Consider the following 24,893-nt stretch of genomic DNA (forward strand, 5'->3'; position numbering starts at 1 on the left):
TGACAATTCATCCTGTGGTACCGAATCCAGTAACTATATTGTCATTAATTCCAGCCAATACAGTGTGTTACACCACCAATGACCTGAGTAGTGTGTTCTTCTCGATACCCATCCATGAGGATTCGCAGAACCTGTTTGTTTTTACCTATGAAGGGGTACAGTACACTTGGACGGTGCTGCCACATGGCTTTGAGGATAGCCCTACATTGTTCTCGCGAGCACTCCACAAGGATTTGAATGACGTAGTACTTACTGAAGGATCTACTGTGGTACAGTATGTAGATGATTTGTTGATTTGCTCGACATCAGAGGATAATTGCAAGAAGGACACCTTAACCCTTTTAAGAGCACTTGCTGCAAAAGGCCATAAGGTGCCAAAGGCCAAGTTACAATTGTGAGACCAAGGTAACATACCAAGGACATGTATTGAGGGCATACTCGAGAAGATTGTCAAAGGACAGGGTGCAAGCTATTGTGAATGTTCCAAAACCCAAAACAAAGAAAGAAATGAGACGTTTCTTGGGGATGGCTGGGTATTTTCGACAATTAGTACCTGACTATGCAGTACTGGTTAGACCACTGTTGGACATGATGCTGGACAAAGCACCAGAGCCGATGGAGTGGACACCACAGGCAGAAGAAAACTTTGGTAAGGTCACAACAGCTCTGACAATGACACCAGCCTTAAGTTTACCTGATTATGACAAGACATTATATTTATATACTCATGAGAGAGATGGATTTGCACAAGCAGTACTGACACAGCAGCATGGTGATAAAATGCATCCATTAGCATATTACAGCACAATACCAGACCCTGTGGCGCAAGGATTTTCACCATGTTTGCAGGCAGTATCTGCTGCCTCATACGCTGTACAAACTAAAAGTCAGATCGTGATGCCATCACCTTTAGTGCTGCGAGTACCAAACTGTGTAAGTTCTGTATTACTAAAAGCAAAAACGCAACACCTATCAGCAGTAAGAGCAATGACATGTGACCTAGTGTTAATTCAAGCAAAGAATGTGGTAATCGAAAGATGTCCGACACTGAACATAACATCCTTAATGCCAATCGCTGATGATGGAGAGGAACATAACTGTGAGGAAGTAATGAGGAAAACTGCGACTTCCCGTACAGATTTAAAGGACATTCCACTGCAAAACCCTGAAATGCTAGTCTTTGTGGATGGCTCATCAACAAAAGCAGCAGACGTGTCATTACTATCAAGATATGCAGTGTGCCCTAAAAGTGACATCTTGGAAAGTGGAAAGTTACCTCGACATTATTCCGCACAACAGGCAGAACTATATGCGCTAATTGCAGCATGCAATTTAGCCGAAGATAAAAGTATAACAATATAAACAGATTCCCAACGTACGGGGTGGTACACGATGTAAGGGCATTTTGGAAAATAAGGAGGACGATAACATCACAAGGTTCGCCAGTCAAAAATGGTAAATTGATCACAGAACTGTGAGAAGCAATTCACTTACCAAAACAAATAGCGACATTGAAATGCCGAGCACATACGAAGCAAAGCGATATGGTCTCAAAAGGAAATGCTTTTGCTGATTTAGCAGCAAAGCAAGCAGCAAAATCACAACAAATAGCAAATATGCTCGTCAAAGAGAAAAATGAGGAAGAAGTGCCGACTATTGATGACATTGCAGCATTACAGGAAGCAATTGAGGCAAGTAAAAAAGCCAAGTGGGAGAAATAGGTTGCTGTTATAACACAGAAACAAAACTTTGGGTCTCAAAAGAAGGTAAGGTAGTTGCCCCGAAGGCGCTTTTACCATGGCTTGCTCGTTTGGCTCACGGAAGTGGCCACACGAGTGAAGGGGGAATGCAGAAGGAGGTGCTACGAACATGGCACACTCAAGGATTTGCAGCTGTGGCAGAAAATTTTTGTGGAAGCTGTGTGTATTGTCAACACCATCATGTTGGTTAAGTGTTTAAACAACCGGAAGGAGTTCATCCTCTACCCTGGGGTACTTTCGTCCATAATCAAATGGACTTTGTAACCATGTCAAAATGCTGTAACTATCATTACATTTTGGTAGTAGTTGATATGTTCACCAAATGGATTGAGGCGTACCCATGCAGAACATGTGATGCAAGGATGGTGGCAAAGCTTTTGCTCAAAGAGTACATTTGCAGGTATGGGATACCTTACAAACTATCCAGTGATAAAGGATCACATTTTACATCGGATATTACCAAGGAACTCTGCAGAGCTTTGCAAATCAAACAACACTTCCACTGTCCATATCATCCTGAGTCACCAGGGCAAGTAGAACGCCAGAATGGCACACTTAAGAACAAACTTGCCAAAATATGGGATGAAACCGGTTTGAAATGGACGAGGCTATTCCTCTGGCACTGATGTCAATGAGGTCAATGGTAAAGAGGCGCAGCGGATTGTCCCCACATGAAATATTGATGGGGAGACCGATGCGAGTACCGGTAACCGCCCCATTAACCCTGAAACAGATGGACATACACATGATGGATGAAACAATGATTAAGTTTTGTGTTGCCTTAACAAACGTTGTTAAACAAGCGCTACCAGAACCAGTTGCGGAGGAACATCATGGCATCCAGCCCGGCCACTGGGTATACATCAAGGTGTTGTAACGAAAAAATGCACTGAAGGCACGTTGGACCGAACCCCACCAGGTATTATTGGTCACCAACACAGCTGTCAAGTGCGAAGGTAAGCAATCATGGACTCATGCATCTCACTGCAAAAGAGCACACAGAAAGTTGTAAAGAGGAGAAAGGAAATCTGTAAGTGGGAAGAATGTTACCAAGGGTTCACGACATGTGTAGCAATGCTTTTGATTAGCACATGTATAAGTGTGATAATATGGACAATAACAGACAAAGATGGCATTGTGGGAATGCCATGGAGAGCAGAATGTTTGGTCGGTCAAGAGCAAGGGAAACAAAGAAAGGATTATGACTGGAAACACCGGGCAAAAGAAGATAAGCATCGAGACCATTTGCATGATAAAAGCGTATATGGGACAAACACTTATTTGTCCCTTCCATATAATTATGCATCTCGTGTGACACAGGATGGAGGGAACATAGACATTCACTCTGTTCACTAAAACGAGGCATAGTGTTACATGAAGGAATAACTAGACAGCCATTGAACACTTTTTTTTTTTAGCAATGTCTTTACAACATGCTAAAAGTATGAACAAAAGAAAGTGTTGGGTTTGCTCACAGCTCCCCCTACTCATCCAAGCATGGATTGCCCCTTTTGGCAAATCCATTTTCAGGGGAAGATATATGTGGGTATCTGGTTCATAAACAGGCTGACCCAGTCCTAACTAGAATGTAAGGGAGAGTTGGGGAAGAAAGGGCGAGAGTACGAAAAATAACAAGTAAGTAGGAAATTGGGGGGGATACAAATGTACTGACTATTGGCACTGGTACTATCCTAAGTATCGGGTGAAACGTGGCTTCCTATATACAGGTGAAAAAGATGACCATACTGCAAGATATAGGACAGATTATGCCTCACAAACTAAGGGGGAAGGATTGGAGAAATACCCACTGCATTTTGAGGTGATAAATTGACAAGTAGGAAAAGTTTGCCTAAAGTAGAAAAGGAAATGGACCTTACTTGGATAACTCGACATGCCAACACTATGTCAAAGATGGGGAAGAAAAAGTAACCATTAAGGGACGAATTAATGCGACAAGAATAGATATAAGGATACGAATGAATCATCTCGTGGAACCACAGGCACCATTAAACAGTACATATTTCGTATGTGGGTAGAGGGCATATTATTGGTTACAAGCCAAGTGGACAGGATCTTGTTATTTAGGATATGTAATACCCCAAAATCGTATTCTTCACCAATCACCTTTCATGTTACACAATAAACGAAAAAGATCTATTTCAGAAACTGAACGATTTTTCATGATAGCCTTTCCATTTTATGGCGTTGGGAAAGCTGCTCTAGAGAAGCTTGCAAGTGAAACTGCCGAGGGTTTTACCAAAGTAAATGCTGAAATGGTTGACATATGGACAGTGGCTATGCAAAATAATATCGCCCTTGATGTCCTATTGGCTGCACAGGGAGGCACATGTGCAGTAATAAGGTCAGAATGTTGTTCCTATATCCCCAATAACTCAGAAGAAATTGACAATATGGCTGGGAAGATTAAAGCAGAAGGTGCCAAATATCATGATTATAATAAGGGATTGAACTTTGGGTCATTATTGGAAAAGATGTTTGGTGGATGGGGAGCATGGATGGTCCACATATTGTTCGTTGGACTTATCATGTTCATTGCTGCTGTTGTCATCATAGCATGCATAAAAATAATGATCGGTGTGTGTGTGTGTGTGTGTGTGAGAGAGAAAATTTGCCACAGTAACAACAATGGTGGTGCATGAAGTTCCCCTGGACCAACCATCTCCAAGTAACTATGGTGACCCTGAAGATCCTGAAGATCCAGAAGATCCTAAAGATCCAGAAAACCCAGAAAATGAAGAACCTAATATAAAATTGAGTCGAGACACAGTGACTGTGGAATCTTATGGAAGATATGAAAATACAGAAACTCGTGCCTTTGGGACTGATAAAAACGCTTTTGAAAGAATTCAACAATTGTTGCTGAAGAACCAAAAGCAGATGGCTGATTATGATGAAGAGATATGGAATGATAGAGATACCTTTAAAACTTCAGGGGGAAAATAATTTAAACGGCTTGCTCAAATCAATCTGATTTGTATAATTTGAAAAGGCAATTTGCCTATTGGATGTATATGTTCAGTGTGCACAGGGTCCTTTCATTCCAAAATCGCATGGGCACCCCAACTCTGTGGGATGGAGGGGGTGGTGGCCCCCATCGGGGTTACATCCACCACAGAGCGCAAGTCTCGGTGACGTGGTGGAAACGAGCCTTCCGCGAGCCAAACGACAAATTTAGATTTTCAGTAGGTTTGTCCTTACAAAACATGTTGTACCTATATCTTGACCTTGACCAATCACCATTCATGTTACAGAATTCATCACCTTTCATGTTTCATGTTTACAGAAACCCTGGGTTGTTCTGTATGAACAAAGGGGGAACTGTGGAAACGAAATTATTAAAATCAAATTTATAATCATGTAAAATGCAAATTAACTTAGTTTAGTTCTTTTTGAGAAATAATTTAATAAACATGCATGCTGAGAAAGCTAAGTATACATGCTGAGAAGGTTAGTAAGAAGCAGAATACACGCATGATCTTTACTTTAGTCGTAAACAACCTTGTAAAACGTTAACTGTTTAGTGACCATTGACCTGTGATCATAAAGTCAGCAGGGCAACACATGACTCTCTCCGACCTCCCCTCTCCCCAAAGCAGTAAACAAACTCCAAAACAAACCAAAACTTCTCTATGTGGCATATGTGGAGTTCACAAAAGTCCATCTGATATCTTGGTGCAGAAAAACACTCAATATGCTATGTAATCTTAAGGCTAAGGTTCGCAACATCATTGAGAGTTGAGGTCTTACTTCTGTGCACAGGAGTGTTTTTTGTTTTATTCAATAAACAGCTTGAATTTGAATTAAACTGCACCCACACCAGTTCACCTGGCCAGAACAAGCTTGACAATATGTCTGCAATGCTCGAGCCATTACAGTAGCATCAGCATTGTGATTTACAAAAATCCAGATATCATCTGGATAAGCAGAGACTTTAAGTGGTGTGGAGAGGATAGATGCAGTAAAACCGGAAAGGTGAGTATGTAATTTAAGTAGAAGAGGTTCAACGCAAGAGAATACAGAATTCCAGATAAAGGGCAACCCTGTCGCATACCGCGTTGTCGTTGTATAGCAATGGGAGAGCATTGCACTTCACTTGGTTGACTTTGAGGATCCCTGACATGTTACAGGATAAAAGTTTAATATATGAGATAAAAAATGGGGGCAAAGCCTTCTAAGATTCTGAAAAGATAGATATGATCGATACAGTCAAAAGCTTTTCCTCGGTCAATAAAAACTAGGCTAACATTCATATTTAAAATATTACAAAGCCAGTGTCACAGATAAAAAAAAAAAATTAAAAAACAGCATATCCACATCCAGGCTTCCAGGATTACAAAAAGACAAAAATACTGGAAATCGGTGAGGGAGGCTGCGCGAGGAGGTGTGAAGGTGGGGGAAGGGGGGGTTTGCACAAGGGGTGGAAGGTGGTGTGAAGCTGGGGGAAGGTTATGCAAAGGGTGGGGGGCAGTGTGGGGGGGAGGAGGAAGAAATAGCATGGGGGGTGGGGTGAGGCAGCGTTGGGCGGGGGGGGGGGGGGAGGAAGGAGCGTGAGAGAAGGATGATAAAACACGCCCAAACAGCAGCATTTTCCTTCTAAGCGCCATGTTCTATATTATAAAACCAGGCGGTAACATTTAAAAATCAAAACTAATGCTATTTGGTAAAGGCGTGCCCGCATGCAGTCCCCCCTCCCTCCACACACATTCCTCCAACCTTCTCGGGTTCTGTACTAAATGTGCACTCCGGCGATTTACTCAACTTTTCACTCACACAAGTGCACGGATTTCCCCACACCTGCACCGCACGGTGACATGTCCCACGTGGCTTCGAGGCTTCGGCGCTGCAGAAGTACAAAGTTCGAGAGACAGCCGCAGAACCTCCTCCACAACACGCACCACAGGCTCGAGTTGGAGTTCAGATCGCGCGTCGTGAAGCCCACGCACCACACACACACACACACACACACACACACACACACACACACACACACACACACACACACACACACACACACGCACGCACGCACGCACGCACACACACACACACACACACACACACACACACACGCACACACCCCATGGAGAATCATTTGTTCCCATTTCTACCACCTCCATGTGTGCTGTCCACATACCACTTCACTTGAAGAAACTACCGATTAATAATATATTGGTGTAACTATAATAGTGTATTTATATTAATATTTTGTAATGAGAGAAAATCGCCCAAAACGTAAAGAGCAAACTGCGTATGTAATTACCAAAAAAACAAACATTTACCCCTGTGGACTAGGCCGTCATGTATTCCAAAAGCAGGTTATGAAGCACGGCGTTTCACTCAATTAATTTACACTCTGTACATTCCATCATTTTCTCTTCACTCAATATCATCGTCCGAATGGTAGAAAAAGTTAAGTTTAATGCTTTGCTTTAACAAAATACACGAAGTTATAAAAATCACTAATTTGTTAAAAATTTCGGATTTCACTCCACATTTTGATGTTTGTAATGTATATCCCTGTGTCGTAAGAGGCGACCAGGGTTGCGTCAGGAAGGGTATCCGCGTAAAAACCTATGCCAAATCAGTTTGCGGATCATAACGGATGATCCACTGTGGCGACCCCTAATGGGAGCAGCCGAAAGAAGAAGAAGAGATTTTGATGTTTGTAATGTATATTTGAAGTTCTTGCAATTCAGAAACGTCGACAACGACAACGACGACGACGACGATGGTGATAATGATCTCAACGGAACTAGAAAATATAGAATGGACTTCCGGCGTGGTCCGGATGACCTACAAGCTGGAGCCTTGCTTGTGCTCCAACACTTATTTTGTCCATCAGATATGATACTCAAATCGGAAGTAATATTTAGACGATATACTTTAATTAGTCTGTGAGAGTAGATGATGTTTCCAAATCGAGGCGTGTTTGAATAGGCTGAACAAAATGGTGAATTAGGACCCCCATCGGGTGTGAGTGAGGTGTCCGAAAGTGTCCAGTGATGAACCTGATAAAAGATATGATTAAATAAGACCGTTATTTTTATTTAAAAGGGGTGTTTTAATTAACACAAGTTTCATTCACACACTTCCTTGGACTTTCCTTAGTATGTATGCAAAATTTCAGGCTGCTCGGTTTCATGAATTTGGAGTTATGGAGGAGACACTGTAACACGCACGCACACAGCAAGGATATTATTGAGTACATTGAGGATCTCACCTGATACTTAATGGTGGGGAATCAGAGAGTTATCGTGCGTACGATGGTGTTGTAAATTTCAGTATACCACTAACCAGTCTTCGGGTGGCATTGATGCATGTTGACATGGCTTATGTATGCAGGCTATAGCATCAAACAGGTGAGCAATACTCAGACCTTGATCAGACCAAAGCTATTTTTTATGTCTCAAGGTGTTTGAGCATTCCAAACTCGCGAAAATTTCTGGACCATGTTGACCCTACATTTAGTATTAGTGGTTCTTTTTAAGTATTGGCAGTGGCAGAGGGTCAGATGAAGGGTAATTTAGAAATACTTTGGTTTTAAATTGTGTATGAGGGTGGGTGGGGGGCTGGGTTGGGTTGGGTTGTGCAACACAAAGTTACATTGAGTGTTTTCATTGTCTCAAAATTGTTCAGGTGTAAAGAAAAGATGACAGGTTTGACTAAATTCGGTTTTAAATGCCAGGCTTTGAAGTGGTTGTCTGGTGTCTGCAGGTCTTCCTGAAGGTTCGCTCTGTCCCAAAAATAAACTCGAACGGCACTCGGTATAGCCCATACCACCGCCAGGCTGAACAGTCTACGTTTTGTATGCCACTGATAGGTCGGATCTGAATCCGGACCTTAACAAAAATAGAATCGGCTTGTTCTTGTCACCGAACCAACTCATCCACCTCGTTTTGCCACAACCCATCCACAACTTTGAGATATTATGCTGTATATAGTTTTTGGCTCCATCTCTCAATGGTGAAGAATCAATTGAAAAATGATCGGATCTGGATCCGGAATCTTCCCCAAAATCTAGTCAATTCATCTTCCTCACACATCCAACCTATCCATCAAGTTTCATCCGAATCTGTACACAACTTATTGATATATCGTGTTCGCAGACAAACAAACAGGAGTGAAAATATAACTTCAGCCCACCTTCGGTGCTGGAGATAAAGATGCTTTTTTTTAGCCAATGCAATGTCATCCACATTAATGGTTTTGTGGATGTGAGGGTGTTAAATCCCTGAGGTGTAGAAATTGAAGAGGACCAGCACTGGAATGCTACAGTATAATGGAGTCATTATTCAAAATCTGCGTGCGACTGACTTGGTTACCAAGGTTAACTCAAAACTTTCAGCTTCTCATCATGGCATTGATTTGATTTATGGTAGGTCAGCACTTGAGGGAATTTGATAGTTTCACCGATAAGCCTTGCAGCAGACTGTGTTGGATGTTGAAGAAAGGTTAATGAATACAACTGCTGTTCAAAATTTATGGTCGCAGCAAGTGTACTGTATTATCAACATGAGAACCTGGTCAGAGCAGTTTCAGCCAGCTCTGAACCATGTTTGCTCGATGAGGATAACTTGTTCCAAGATTGGTTTATATCTTTCCAAGGAAAACTACTCCATCATTTTCTCGCAAGTGCAAAAGATGGATCTTCTCCCGTAACCATTTGGCATTGAGGACCATTTTTCTTAACATGAGGGTGGCTATCCATCCATCCATCCATTGGGACCATACTTTGTGCAGAGCATTGGTGCTGCCTTGGCAGTCTCCTTAGCTATTGGGCACAATAGCAGATCTCACAATATTGGGCACAATAAATAAATAACGTCTGCCAGCCATCATTGTCCTTTTGAACCAAAGTGGTTTGTTTTTATGGAAATCGTCCGAACAAGGCATGATGCCACTCGAGGAAAGGGGCTATGGGAAGGTTTGAGAAAGATAAGGACAAAGCAAAACAAAATATAAGAAAGAAAAATAACAAGAAAGCATCCAAGACACAGGAAGTAGCAGAGGTAAGGTGAAATACGATGTAACCTCAAAGTTACATCGTGTTGACAATCCTCTCAGTGCTGGGTAGATTGGGGGATAACGGGGAGCACGTTACAGGTCATGAGTTCCAAAGGGAGATGGCACGAGGGATAAAACTATCTGCATGGCCTTCCATTATGCACTTGGGATCAGCTGTAGTTCATGTATGCCCAGAGATGGCAAACCGAGCTTTGCATCCAAACACTTGTACAGGAGAAACCAAGTTAGAAAGTCCAGCAGAACATTTGCCATGAAAATGTCTGTAGGATAAACTAAGAGTGGCAACTGACCTATGGTGAGAGAGGGGTTGAAGAGTTGAGCCCATCTCCTCACCAATCCGGTTAACTATGCGTTTCTGGAGTCTATCCAGTAAAGACAAGTGTGAGTCTTGTACTCCAGCCCAAATGTGGCAACAGTACTCCATGAGGAGATGTATAGTTGTCTTATGCAGGTACAAAACAGCAACAGGAGGTAAATATCTCTGCGCTCAATAATGACAACCAACTCGCTTGGAAGCGATCTGAGCAATACCAGAAATGTACTTATCCCAAGGGAAGTTAGAGGAGATGTCCAGACCAAGAAGCCAAAGCTCAGGTGATTCTGTTTCGGTTGAATACCCCATATGCACAGGAGGGAAAGACCTGTTTCTGGAGAAAGACATGGACAACAATTTAGTTTTCTTTGCATTGAAGGTTACCAGTCAGTCATGCTCACACTTCAACACATTCTCGAAATCATTGTCCAGCAAAACTCCAACCTCATTACGAGTCATGTTGAGTGAATCAGATTAGAGGTAAAGTAAGGAGTCATTAGCATACTTAGCTCGTTGAGACAGAACATTATCAGGAATATCATTGATATAAACAAGGAAGAGAGTAGAGCCAAGGACAGAGCCCTGTGGAACACCAGAATCGATGGAGCTCGTAGGAGAAGATTGATCCTCCAGTAACATCTTCATCTTGCAATTTGTAAGGAAAGCCAAAATTATTGAGTGCATCACTCCAGAAACACCAAACAACTGAAGCTTGTGCAGCAGACCCTTGTGCCACACTTTATCAAAGTCTTTTGAGATATCCAAATCAACTAATCGAGCTTCACCCTTGAACTCCAATGCCTTGTTGAAATGATCGGTAATTAAAGAGAGCAGATTTCCAGTGGAGCAGGAATGGTGAAAGCCATTCTGGCAGTCAGTGAGAAGTTCATTGTCCTCCAGATGGCTGAGAAGTTGTTCATTGGTGAAACATTCAACTACCTTACTTATCACAGGAAACAGGCTGATGGGGGTGATGGTAAGTTGGCTCAGAATGCTCACCAGCACCAATGAAACCAAGGACAACAGAAACCCCTTTCAGGATGAAGGAAGTTGGAACAAATTCTGCAAAGAAAACGTTTGTTTTTGTGGGACCCATTCGACCCATGAATTCATTCGACTTGAACCTGAAATCAATTCCCAGCCTTTATTCATTTAAATGTAAATTGAAATGAGTACTGTTGAATAAATATGGAGCTGATGCAGAGATAATCTTATTCTGTTCACCACTATTCCAAGTAAGATAATTTCAAGATAATGGTGAAATTTATTTCAGAGTTTACTGGATCTGGATATATATATATATATATATATATATATATATATATATATATATATATATATATATATATATATATATATATATATATATATATATATAAAAATCTCTTTATGTCTCTCTCCTCTTTCCTGAATTTCTATTTCTTCTTCCATTCTAAACCTGTGTTGTTCAAATAAGTCCAAGTGTATGTAATACATGTGTGTATTTCACTTATAATGTAAGAAATGGGGGGTCTATATAATACAAGCCTGGCTTTTAGCATAGACACTTCCACTTCACTTCATATTGATATTGTCTTAGTTCCTCATTTTTGTATTTTATTGATGATTGTGGAAATAAACTTCAACATGCATGATTCTACAGTAACTCGAAATTTCATAGAACACCTTACCCTGCACAGTCTTGAGAAACAAGAACATAGGCGGGGTCGGGGTCTGCAAGCAACAAATTAGATTGGACGAGATGATGTACAATGCTCCAATATTTTGTCCAAGAATGGCAAAAAGGAAGGGTTTTCAAAGTGCCAAGAATGTGATTTGTGTTCTGTCATGTTAAAGTATTGATTCAATTGAAATGAAATAAAGATTTTAAAGGTCGTTGAAAATTTTTTTCGGAACTTTCCTGCTGTTTGTGTCTTTTACCTCATCTTATTTAACATGTTACATGAGTTATTCGTGCCTGTTGTTTGTGTCCATTATAACATCCTTAAAAACACTAAGTTTCCTGTTTGGAATAGTTTTTAATTTTGTTTGACTGTCAGACAGACAGACAGTAAAAAGAATTATCGGACTCATCTCTGTGCATGTGTGAATGTGTCAAGTTCAGAGCCAAAGTAATTTAAACTACAGGTTTGATTTTGATTCGTGTTCCAAATTAAACACTAAATTGAAATGAAGTTGTTCCTCGATCATAAACTGATATTTGTAGACAGATAGAGTGAGCCAGACAGACCGGCAGACAGATAAAGTGAACCAATTGCTTAACCCTGCATTTTGCTTCGCATGTGCATGGTAACTACCTGCAACTACCATAAACAACTCAACTGATGTCAGATTGACTGTTCACAGTGTTGATAACAAATACCATGAAGTATTAGGATTGTAGCATGTGCAAAGTTGAACAAATCGGTTTCTTTTTCTCACTGGGTACTCAATGCTGTTTATTTATTGCATGCTCATTGTACAAGGTTGATTATTGTAGTGGAGGTATGGGGGTTGGGGGAGGATCGGTGATTACAATTGGAGGTAAAGCATTTGATTAATACAAAAAGAGAAGTTGATGATTGAGTGAAAACAATCCATGTATATAGATACAAGATCTCATATATTTACAATAACTCATCAGAATAGATAACAATAAAAGTAGGCGAGTTATTTCGGGTACCTTGGCCAAATTCAGAACACCTAGCCAAATTCAGAACACCTGCCCGAAACCAGCGATCCATCTCAAACCGATTGTTGTGCCCCCCGAGACACTCTCAGTACACCAAAGGTGCAGAAGAGTATGATGGGACACCATATGTAATTCGGTTGTAGATGACAAACGGTTCTACCGTCATTCTTCAATGTACTGTACTTAAATAGTCTAGCCTTGACGTACACAATAGATGTGTACACACACAGGTGACCAATAGATGACGTACACAAAGGAAAGGTAACCAGCTATGTTTGGGTATTAGGTATTCAAAAAAACATTTATCATTGGAACCATATATCGTGTAATTTGGCCACGTGTTTGCAAGGCTCAACATTTCTTCAATTACTCTCTTGTTATTACTTCGTTTGACAACCTGTCAGAACCTCGTCATCACCATTGGAGATTATTAACCTCAGAATGTTTTGTTGGCTTTTGCGTTCTGTTTCTTGGTGATTATAATTGGCAGAAAATTAATTTCATCACATGCTTGGCATATCGTTGGCTTATACAGCCGTATGGAAGGTCCAGCCTCGAGAAAGCAGTTTTCCATATTCTCATTCATTTGTAAGCAGCACAATCGGAACATACACCATGGCATGCATCCTCAAAGGACTAAATGCATTATGCTGGCACGGTTTGCTTCACACCACGTTATGGTTCCTTGAAATAGGAACAAACAACATTGGTGTCCAGCAGGCTTCATCATTCCACATATAATATGATTCAAAGCAGATAAGACTTATTGTGCGATTTCAATCAAGCGAGACAGATGAACTGCTTCTACATTTGTGGCCCTGTGCTTTACGTATTCACACTTTTTCTGATCTGCTTCTACATTTGGAGACCCATCCCAACAGCCTCACAGCTGTAATTGCTGTCAAAGGTGCTTCAAACCAAGTATTAACTCGAGGAGATGTGGATACTTATCCAACCAAGATATTCTCGTTTTGTATTTTTAATCAATTTTCTGAAATTTGTAGAATTTGTTTTTCACATGGAAGTTTTGAGTTATGATTTGTAAATAAAGGTGGAAAAAGTTTGATTTAATGAAATTTAATTCCAGGATATAAGGTAACGAAAGGTGAAAATTTTGAAAGGAGGTGTAGACTTTTTATAGGCACTGTACACACGTGTTATATATGACATATTGCACATGTTACACACACACACACACACACACACACACACACACACACACACACACACACACACACACACACACACACACACACACACACACACTATGTATCCTGCAATGGCCGACCTGTCGAGATTCTTTGAAGAAATAATGTTCCAGGCACCTTATCAACATTTTGAGGTTTAAAATCACTTTTTCTTTGTTTTAAAACAATCTAAGTGTGACGGTAAAAACCGTGCTTTCTCCCCACACAATCACCATTCTGCCAGAAAGGGAAGAGCCATCACCATACACCCCTTCCAGCAAAGATGACACAACACATGGGTGAATCATAAATATGCATGAGGAAAAACATGAATACGCACGAGGCAACACATGGACAGAGCATAAATATACACTTTACAATGAAACTTTGTAACAGCAAAATACATGACATATTGCACTTGGTATACACACAAATATCACACACACACACACACACACACACACACACACACACACACACACACACACACACACACACACACACACACACACACACACACACACACACACACACACACACACACACACACACACACGGCGAGGTATTGGAACTCAGTTTTAATCATGATCCTAAGACAAACAGAAATAACTGGAGGTCATAGCAGTATTTAAAGCATTAAATAAACCTTTTTCTGCATTATAAGCTAATTACAATTTTATGCAAGGCAAATCTGGCACATCATGAACAAAATAAAGCTCGTTTGAAAAGAGATGGTTTTCATGTGGAAAGTCCTCGTTACTGGTACCTAATACAGGACGAGAAGCATAGTGGTGAAAAGGTTTGCAGGTGATGTGATCGAGTTGTGTTGCGAGTGGTAAATTTGCATTCAGAAATGCAAGTGTGGCTTGAAGTTTGATGGTAATTGTAGTCGGAATGGCCACTGTGCATCCTGTGATGGTGGAAAAGTAGGTCGTGAACCTCAGCATCCTGGATGTCAATGTTTACTTTTGTCTTGGTTTCCATGGCATCGAAAAAGCACCAAGTGTCGTTCTGGATATCTGAGCACTTAGATTATGAATGCTGGAATTCCATGATCAAATGCCATATACTACTGTATGTTAATTTGTCTATTTGTTAATTTCCTTTCACTCATAAATCCTTCAGCCTGTTGACAGATATCAAAGTATTCATACCACCCTCTCACAATTCTCAGGTTGTCTCGCATCTCTGAGCCCAAGGTGCGCTGACACCCGCCCCTCCCCTCAACTGCCCAGAGGAATAGAGAGGGCGTGGGACTACCGCCTCCATCCATACATTTCTCGGGAAGCGAAGGCCGTGGAGCGACTCGCTCAGCAATTGCTCTGGACAGCGACAGCGCTTGCTCCCTGGTCGCTCATTGCGTGTAGGTAAGTCGAAGTTGAATATTGGGTTCCAATGGTGTGAAAAGCAACAGGTGCTTGTAGTTGCAGCAGCAGCTGTGCCTGCTTATGAACACTAAATCATAGGTATTTTGGGAATTACTGAAATGGTTTTGTCAAACTGATACTTCAGTGAGAAAACAATGGTGAATGTTTCACTGTAGAGCTTGAATCGTGATTGCTTGTTCCATATCGGCAGTTATATTCTCAAGATGCTTGCATCCATCTGATTAGGACTTGTCATCTTATAAGTTTCTGCTTCTACAGAGTCTACACATTTTTGCTGAGTGGACCGCAGAGCAAGACATATTGAATATTCCTTGGATTGCTGTCCCAAGCCACACCATGGAGTCTTCAGTCGTACTGACTACTAACGTTTCATCGACAGAGGCGGAATGGAGCAGAGCACAAGCATCCAACATCAGCTACCTGTCTTTCTATCAATACAGCCCTCCAGTCGCTGCCCTCCTCCTGTTGGCATACCTCTTCATCTTCCTGCTCTGCATGATTGGAAACGGTCTCGTGTGCTTTCTGGTCCTGCATAATCATCGCATGTGCACGGTCACCAATGCATTCATTCTCAACCTGGCTGTAAGCGACCTGCTTGTTGGAATTTTCTGTATGCCGATCACACTGATCGACAACCTCATTATGGGTATGCCCTCCTGCTCCAGACACTCATATATGATGTCCCCTAACTCACTTGTAAACCTTTTATTTACTATCATAATTCCAGGACAAGCCGATAAGGCTTTCTGGCTGAATAAACCAAAGATGTGATTTTAAAGAGGATAAATTGTTTATCAGCCAGACACATTCAGTTATTATTTCTTGTGTATGTGCAGAAAGGTATTTATACGTTTTAACTAGTTGAGTTTCCCTTGTGACGTCGGTGTAAGATTGACCATGGGTCTCAGTAAATCCCCATTCGATTTTATTTATTTTTTGGCATCCACTTATGGTAGCGACATCGACAATTATAGTTTGATGAAACCAGATTTAAAAGCCTTGGACACTTGGGTGGGAAAAGAAGTAGTGCTTCGCTGCCAGCACAAGTTGCACAGGTGATGTCATCGGCACCTTTTGCCCTTCAATATATCAATTGATCCCAGATCCCGTTTTGGGCAGGTTGGCCCTTCGGAGCTTTCACGTGCAAAATGAGTGGCCTGGTGCAGGGAATGTCTGTTTCAGCATCTGTCTTCACACTCGTGGCCATTGCTATTGACAGGTATGCCAGGGGCGTTGGCTATTATTTGTTTTATTTTGCAAAAGATGAAAGTACATATTCTTTGTGATTCTTTGTGTCTGTACCATCGATTCCAGACTATCTTTTTTAACGTCGCATGCGATGCTGAGCAAACACACCTTGTCGTTTCAGATTCCGCTCCATAGTTTACCCTTTCAAACCCAAGTTGAGCATTGCAAAAGCTGTCTGCATGACGGTTGTGATTTGGGTCCTGGCGGCATCAATAATGTGTCCATCTGCCGCAATGCTCACAGTAATACGTGTGGAAAACCATCTGATTCTCTACAGTGATGACTTGAATGACACAGCACCTGTGTACAGTTGCAGGGAAGCTTGGCCGAGCAAGAGCCTGGGAAGAATATATACCACTGTGCTCTTTGTCAACATCTACCTGACTCCCCTCGTTGTCATCATCACATTGTACACACACATCGGACTCAGGCTTTGCAGCAGCATTGGCTTTTCAAGCAGTTACGCCAAAAGAGAGTGTGAAAGCCGGACCACCATATCCAAGAAAAAAGTGAAGGTCATCAAAATGCTTATTATCGTTGCTCTCCTCTTCATGCTGTCTTGGTTGCCCTTGTGGACAATCTTGATGTTTCTTGATTATGGTGTCATAGAGAATGAACACAGTGACTTAATCAACATTTACGTGTTCCCCTTTGCTCATTGGCTCGCGTTCTTCAACAGCAGTGTTAATCCGATAGTTTATGGTTCCTTCAACAAGAACTTCCGACAAGGTTTCCAAGCCGCATTTAAGCTGCAGCTCTGCTCTACCGTACCGGAGCAGCGTGGCATGTGCGTGGAGCGTAGGGGACCGAGCAACACCACGACGGCCGCTCGGTTCGAGCGTGCCCGACAGGCTACACAAGAGTGCACGGCCACGCAAAGCAAAAACGTTCAGGCTTCTTCGGGTAATGGAAACAATTCACCAAGCCTCGGATTGCCAATGGCAGAGTTGCACAAAACTGCGCAGTCGATAAAACAGACATCTGAAAGTGCACATTGTTCTTCTGTCCATGACATATGATCATGCATGCCAAGTTAATTTCACCATTTTCACCACCAAGTGCGAACCGAGGATCAAACTTCTCATTCTGTGCGTGCACTCTTTGATTTTATCTTTTTTTCCGTTGGAGACAATGAGAATACGTTATTTATTTATTCGTTTGTTTATTAATTTATTTATTCATAGTGTTTGAGATCACATGTTTAACATATATTCCAAAGCCAATTTCACCAAAACAATATTATATTCCAAGTGCACCAATCTTCCAACCAAATATTTTTCTTTTCTCATCATTGATGGATCATAAATAGTTTGATTTTTGTATACATAATTATAAGGGCTCATTAAGAAAAGAAAAAAAAAGAAGTATATTTTGTCCTGCGTATTCTCACGATCACTCCTGTGTTCCTCCATAACCGTGTCATCCCATTTTACAGTACAGTACACAAGACTCATTTTTCAGGTCACTTTGGTCAGTCCGAGCACATTGGGACATGAGTACTGCACGTCCGAGTGCAGAATCCAACGATACTTTCTTTATTCTGGTTTGACGGTGAAAGTTGAAAATAAATGTGGCCTGAGCAATGGCATTTCATTTTGGTTTTGATGACGCAATAATACAAATCATATTTGAAACAAACTAAGATTGAGACACAATACCTTTTTATTTCCTGAATAACAATTACGGTGTTTTACATTTAAACATATTAAATCGTAACAGAAATAAAACATTGAGCAGACCTAAGTTGGTGGGATTTTACAATGAATTACGGATTGTTATCCATAGCAAACACGCTCTAGTCATTGTTATAATGGTAAACTATTTAAAAGTATTAAAGTTAGATTTAAAAATTTCACATGTCGGAGACACGGCTCAAGTGCCCGGTGTCATTGTGTCATGCAAGCAGTCTGAGGAATCTTTGAAACTCCCAGATGAAATTTGTTGTACTCACTCAGCTAAAAATATTTGCAGTGGCTAATGAGCTCTAACTCATAACCAACGAACAACACAAGTACATTCAGTCAGTTATAAGTTTGGAAGCTGGGAAATCATATCTCAATAAAAGGCAATTATAAGCTCTGGGCATGAAAGGCATACGGCAGGTTCAAAATTGTGCACATGTGTTCCAAAACGTATACGGGACACAGAATGACACTCTCATGCTTCAGTCTATCATCCTCGATTATTGCCCTCGATCGGTCCTATTCATCATGTCTAACATAACTTCAGCACAAACCAAGAAAACAGAGATCTGCAGGGAAGTTATCTACACCAATTCATCTTTTGTACCATAGAGGATATTTAACAAGGTCAAAACAAATCATCCATTTTGATGCATTTTCTCTCCACATCCACATCTCTCTCTCTCTCTTTCTCTCAGCAAGGATGCACCACTTAATAATGATGCACAATGCGTTCCAATAATTTGCTTTTGAATGCCTATCCTTTGATGAGGTCGGACTTGTACTTTCCGTTTCTATCTCAATATGTCCCTATGGCAATATGATTACTATGTTATCTCATTTTGAGACCTTGATAAAGTCTCTCTGTGAAGCCACTTACATTTGCAATGCAGTCACAAAATGAAGAACCTGAAGATGCTATGCACTTAATGAATGACAATTTCATTTTCCTTACGCATAAAATCTATGAGTGCATGTAGACATTCATGCAGTCGACATGCCAGGACACTCGGAATTTCGTTTTTTAAATATGTGCTTTTACATGGGTGTAAAACATCACACATGGTGAAAATCTGAGCACATCCGACAGTGTTCGCCGCAGGTGTGCGATCTGCGAGCAAGAACGCATTGGGGCGTAGATTTGCACTGAAGAGTTTAACATCTCTGAGTCTTAAACTACGTTAGAATTGCAAATCTCAGCATCTTTGTATATAAACTCACGTCCAGTTTTTGTCTTTACAGTGAATAGCTATGTACAGCTGGGTGTGTACAGGGTGTCTGACCACAAGAGGCCAAAACTAATCTTACAACTGATGGCCTTATAATCAGGGTTTTAAATGTATTTATAAGTATTCGAAACATGTATACACATTCAAAAGCAAACCTTTTAGCCCAAGATATTATCACCAAACATGTACAGTACTTACAAGCATGGACGTTCTTTTCATAAGCCGACGCACCAGTATGGCTGAATGTGAAAATTCGTGCTGAAAGTTTGGATATAAATCATAAACACATCATTGTGATACTGCCACTGTTGTAATCATTTTTTTGCAAAATAAATGATCCACGTCATCTTTGGCTGACTGGTTAAACGACTCAGTGACCAATAAAAACGCATTGCACTTTGTTGCATAAAATATTCGTACTTTGATGAGGACACCCGGTGCAATGATGAAAGAAAATAGAAGATTAAAGAAAAAAAATGTTTGTAAATCAACTGCAGCATGACCAGAATCAGTATTTGGCCACCGATGATCTATTCACAAAGCATATACTGTTAGTAAAACATACGAGGCCTCTACAGAACTCGCTCCAATAGCAAGTCCAACAGATTCCGACCCTCATCTTGAGCACATTTAAATGAGGCACCGGTACCGTAAACGTGCAAACGAGGAGCTCAAATGCTTCGTCACTTCCTGTGTGTTTTACAACTGTCCATCGCATGATCAACTGCAGTCAGGATGTTTCTTGTCCATTTGACACACAAGTAGTGTGAATCAGTTTTGTCATGCGCAGAACTTGCATCATCGTCCTGCTTGCCTTGGCTTTTGCAGAAGCTTGCGCACTTTCCTCTCACACTTGCCACTGCTCTTGGCACCCTTATGGGACTTCACACTTCTTTACACCTTTTGGCAGGCCATGTACTTCAGTGTTGTGTGCCATTGTTCTAATGAGGAAAAAAAAAAACAGACATTAGAGACCAAGAGAGAAAATATGCAGCTGTGTCAACAGAACCGCGGCAAGGTTCATGAATAAAGCAGTCGATGTAAAATGGCGAACATCTCACGAATGTCACCACATAATGTACCAACAGGGGCAACCACTATTAACACATGTGGAGAGCATAGCATGTTTGTTGACATGACAAAACCATTTTGAGGCATACAAAGAGAAGAAATTTTGCCAAAGCCTAGAAAGCTGGTGAAAAAAATAACATTGGATATCACATATGCCTACACAGCATACTACATGCAAGGAAAGCTATGCATTGCAATGTTCAGGGGAAACCCGACCAATGCAATTATACCTGCTCTGACCACATTAGTCCGACCATTGAAATCATACTTGCTCTCACCATATTTGCCCACCAATGAAATCATATCTGCTCTGATCACATTAATCCGACCAATGAAATCATATCTTGGAGAACTCTCACAGCTTGCCAAACAGGCAGCTGCTCAGACTGCAAACTCCCAATCATGCGGATCAGTGCAAGGTCCGAGTGTAGCGTGTGCTACACAAACCCCCGACAGATCATGACCAGTGAATGGACTGTGTATCTCAAAGAGGTGTTTCATTACACTGAAGGGAAGAACATAACTGGGGCTTGTGCATTTACAGGATAAGTTTAAAATGATGATATCTACTATTAATCATGTTGGGAGAGGGTGGGGAAGCTAAGGGAGCTGTGGGATGGTGGATTAACAGACTTAGAGAGGCAGAGGGGAACCAGTGAGCAAGAACTGAGATTCACCAGAGTTTGTAAAGAGGGTTGGAATGAAGGAAATGGGGTTTGGAGGTTAATGAGGATGGAAAAGCTCATGAGTGTGCACGAGAGAAACCATGAGGTGGTGAAGACAGAAGTCTTGATGGACAGGAGGGAAGAAAATGAGAAAACAGACAGAGGAAATTAGTTCAACAGATTATATAAAACTAGAATGAAGGAGGAATGGAGATGCAGAGCATCATACTTGGATTTGGATAAGGCAACTTGGTGTGGGTTTCTGGGATAATGGATGAAACCTGGGGATTAATGATGGAATTGGGGTGGGGGAGAAAGGAATGCTGGAAGAGAGATGGAATAAAACTGTTCTAAATAAATAAAGATGGAATAAAACTGTCGCTAAATTCTAAAAATATAATTTAAAAAAAAAAAAATAATAATAAAAAAGCACTATATATATATATATATATATATATATATATATATATATATATATATATATATATATATATATATATATACTATATATATATATATATATATATATATATATATATATATATATATATATATATATATATATATATATATATATATATACACAGTATATATATATACACAGTATATATATATATATATATATATATATATATATATATATATATATATATATATATATATATACAGTATATATATATACACAGTATATATATATATATATATATATATATATATATATATATATATATATATATATACACAGTATATATATATACACAGTATATATATATATATATATATATATATATATATATATATATATATATATACACAGTATATATATATACACAGTATATATATATATATATATATATATATATATATATATATATATATATATATATATATATATATATATATATATGTTGCAATATGTTGGTGCTTTGTTATGCATGGGTCAAAGTTCAAAAGAAGATGATAGGCCAATGCACTGACAACAGAATAGAGAGGAACAGGTGGACAATGGACCCAGACAAGCAAATGGGCAAGGGACAGATGATCATAGAAGCTATTGTTTTAATTCTGAATAAATCTTTGCCAAATAAATTGCATCCCACGACTTACTGCAACAATAAACGATTGGATAATTGTATTTGAAAAACCAATAAAATTACAAATCATATTATATGCTGCTGCTGCTTCTACGACTACGAAGCCGAGCAACATTTAACAGGAAACATGTCTGCCTGAGCTTTGCTGCACCTTGAGTGCAAGCCACTAATTCCTTTCCAACAAAACACCACTACTACTACTACAACTACTGCAACAGGCCCAATCGTTCCCAACTTCTTGTCGGGTTGGCTATGGAATGTTTTTGGCCCAAGTCTAAAACGACGAGCTGGCCGGGCCTGGCGTTCAACTGGAGGTAACAATTGGAGATGGACACAGTAGTACAATAACTTCTTCGCAAGACTTATTTTCTGGTTTTTAATGTCCACCAGCTAACGCAGTCAGATGGGACAGTCAGCTTAACATCCATCCGAGGGATGACACAATTTGCGATGCAATATTCTGTCTGATTAAAACCGATCAAACAGTTAATAGTTAGGTGGGGAATCAGACAGACTACACAGATCCAAATTGAATGTGCTGCCTAGTTATCACCTTGTGAGAATGTTGACATCTATAAGTGGCTATGAAAAGCCGAATGTAACTCATCATTTTCCTGATGTTATCAAACTACCGAGAACATGGAAGTAGCACAGTTTTACCTTAAAAACCTACACCATACTCTATTTACAGAGCAGTTGCTTGGCAAGGGTTATACTGGGTGGTTTGCCATTGCCTTCCTCATGTTGTTTCTCCATGCTCTATCCTTTTAAATGTTGATCATCAAGCAAGAAAGCAGCACGTACCATTAAAAAAACCAAAAAAACCCCTCTGGTTTAGCCTGGGAATGAACACCCAACCTCCCACAATCAAAGTGCACGGACGCCCCTGGTTTCAGGATGTAGTTAAACAACTAACACCATTAAGAGCTTCACTTAGAGCAGTGTAACAATCAAATTGGTTCCTGTGAAATATATGTGTATACATATATATATATATATATATATATATATATATATATATATATATATATATATATATATATATATATATATACCACAAGGATGTCTGTCCGTTTGTCATTTATACTGATTGGCTGTGTGATCCTAGGTACAATGTGTTTGGCTCCTGGCAAGATTGAATAATGTATCGTATCAGCTTATTAAAAACTGATATTCAAAATCTGATTCCATATTTTACGATCGAAACTCGTGGCCTAAATAATTATGTCGAAATCAATAGTTAATAATAATAAATGATCCCATTCCTTTTGTGCCATAAAGCAACATAGGGCTGCCAAGGCAGTTTCATTGGCAAGGAGTGTCACCACTCCAATGTAGGTTACCCCGAATGGTTATTACCCCACTACACCGGTACTCATTTTACCGACCTCAGAAGGATGACAGGCTGAGTCAACTCCACCTAATGTTAATTCAACGGTCGACAGGGGCTTGAACTCAGCACCCTAAGGTCCCAAGCCAGCCACCTTCACCACCACGAAGCCAACACCAGGCTTAATCTAGAGTTAAATCAGATAAAAATTCTGAAAAATCGATTTCTTTCGAACCCAGTGTAATTAAATAATACGCTCACAGAGACGCGAGGTGAAATGGGTCAAAAAGTCATTTTTTCACTCTTTGAAAGGTAATTATTGTAATGTCTGATTTTATTTTACACCGTCCAGGGACACTAGTCGCGATCTTTTTGGATTCGGATTTTATTTCACATGTACATTTTTAACGTATAAACACAACATGGAATCACAGTTTGTTTATTAACAGTACGTTATGATACGACCTCCGACAGGATGACCTCGAGGTAGCCACACTCGCCTCTAAGCTGTCTAGCCTGGGTTTGAATCTCAACACAGTTACAAAATGTCATCCTGGTGTTTCACAGACAGGGTTAGTTATCAATGTTTGTGTGTCGTCCCTCCGATGGACATGAAACTGGACGTCCTGCCTTCTAACATGAGATGATGGACATTAAAGGTCCCCATGGTGCCCTTTATGAAGAGGGGGTCAGCTATCGCCGGCACCAAGGGCAAAGTGGGAAGGCAATGGCAAACCATCCAGTCTGAGTGGGAGAGAAAGGGGACGGGGAAGGGAGTGGGGGAGAGAGGAGAAAAAAGAGGGGATGGAGGAAGAGGGCGACAGGGAGGATTAGGGGAGTGGGGTGAGGAAGAAGTTTCCTTCTGTATTGATCCTGTCTACCCCATTCCTCCCTACCTCATTGTTTGTCTAACTTTTCCTCTATTTTGTCCTTCAACTGCACTGATTGAGCACCTCCCCCCCCCAACCATGCTACGGCTCCTTTTGTCCTGTTGCATCTTCATCCATTTTGTGTTCTTGCTTTTCCGTGGGCCTCGACTCTGTATACAAAAAGCCATAGGTTGGCAACCATTGTAAGGCTTTCTGGGCTGCGTTTGTTGAAAAGCTTAACATTCACTTTTGAAATGATGGCAGAACAAGCATGTCATGTTGATGCCAAATTATATTTCATCACCAGGACATTTTTCCCTCTTTTATTACAAATCCAACCTCC

The 24,893-nt window shown here is 40.4% G+C and overlaps 2 protein-coding genes across 2 annotated transcripts in view; one reads left to right on the forward strand and one right to left on the reverse strand.

Annotated features, from left to right (window-relative positions):
- Positions 1–15,243: 15,243 nt before the first annotated feature.
- Positions 15,244–18,506, forward strand: NPFFR1 (neuropeptide FF receptor 1). Its single transcript, XM_085883519.1, has 4 exons — positions 15,244–15,341; positions 15,621–16,008; positions 16,482–16,581; positions 16,732–18,506. The coding sequence occupies exons 2-4, from the start codon at positions 15,699–15,701 to the stop codon at positions 17,627–17,629; spliced, it is 1,308 nt and encodes a 435-aa protein (XP_085739645.1). The 5' UTR covers positions 15,244–15,341; positions 15,621–15,698; the 3' UTR covers positions 17,630–18,506.
- LOC147027264 (ankyrin-3-like) overlaps positions 18,255–24,893 on the reverse strand; it is a 493,469-nt gene continuing 486,830 nt past the window's right edge. The window contains exon 52 of the mRNA XM_085883609.1: positions 18,255–20,462. The gene's annotated coding sequence lies outside the window, so the exon portion shown is untranslated. The remainder of the gene's footprint in view (positions 20,463–24,893) is intronic.

The sequence above is a fragment of the Eptatretus burgeri genome, chromosome 5, assembly GCF_056783735.1.
Source record: "Eptatretus burgeri isolate ZD-2024b chromosome 5, Ebu_testis_v1, whole genome shotgun sequence".
Lineage (NCBI taxonomy): Eukaryota > Metazoa > Chordata > Myxini > Myxiniformes > Myxinidae > Eptatretus > Eptatretus burgeri.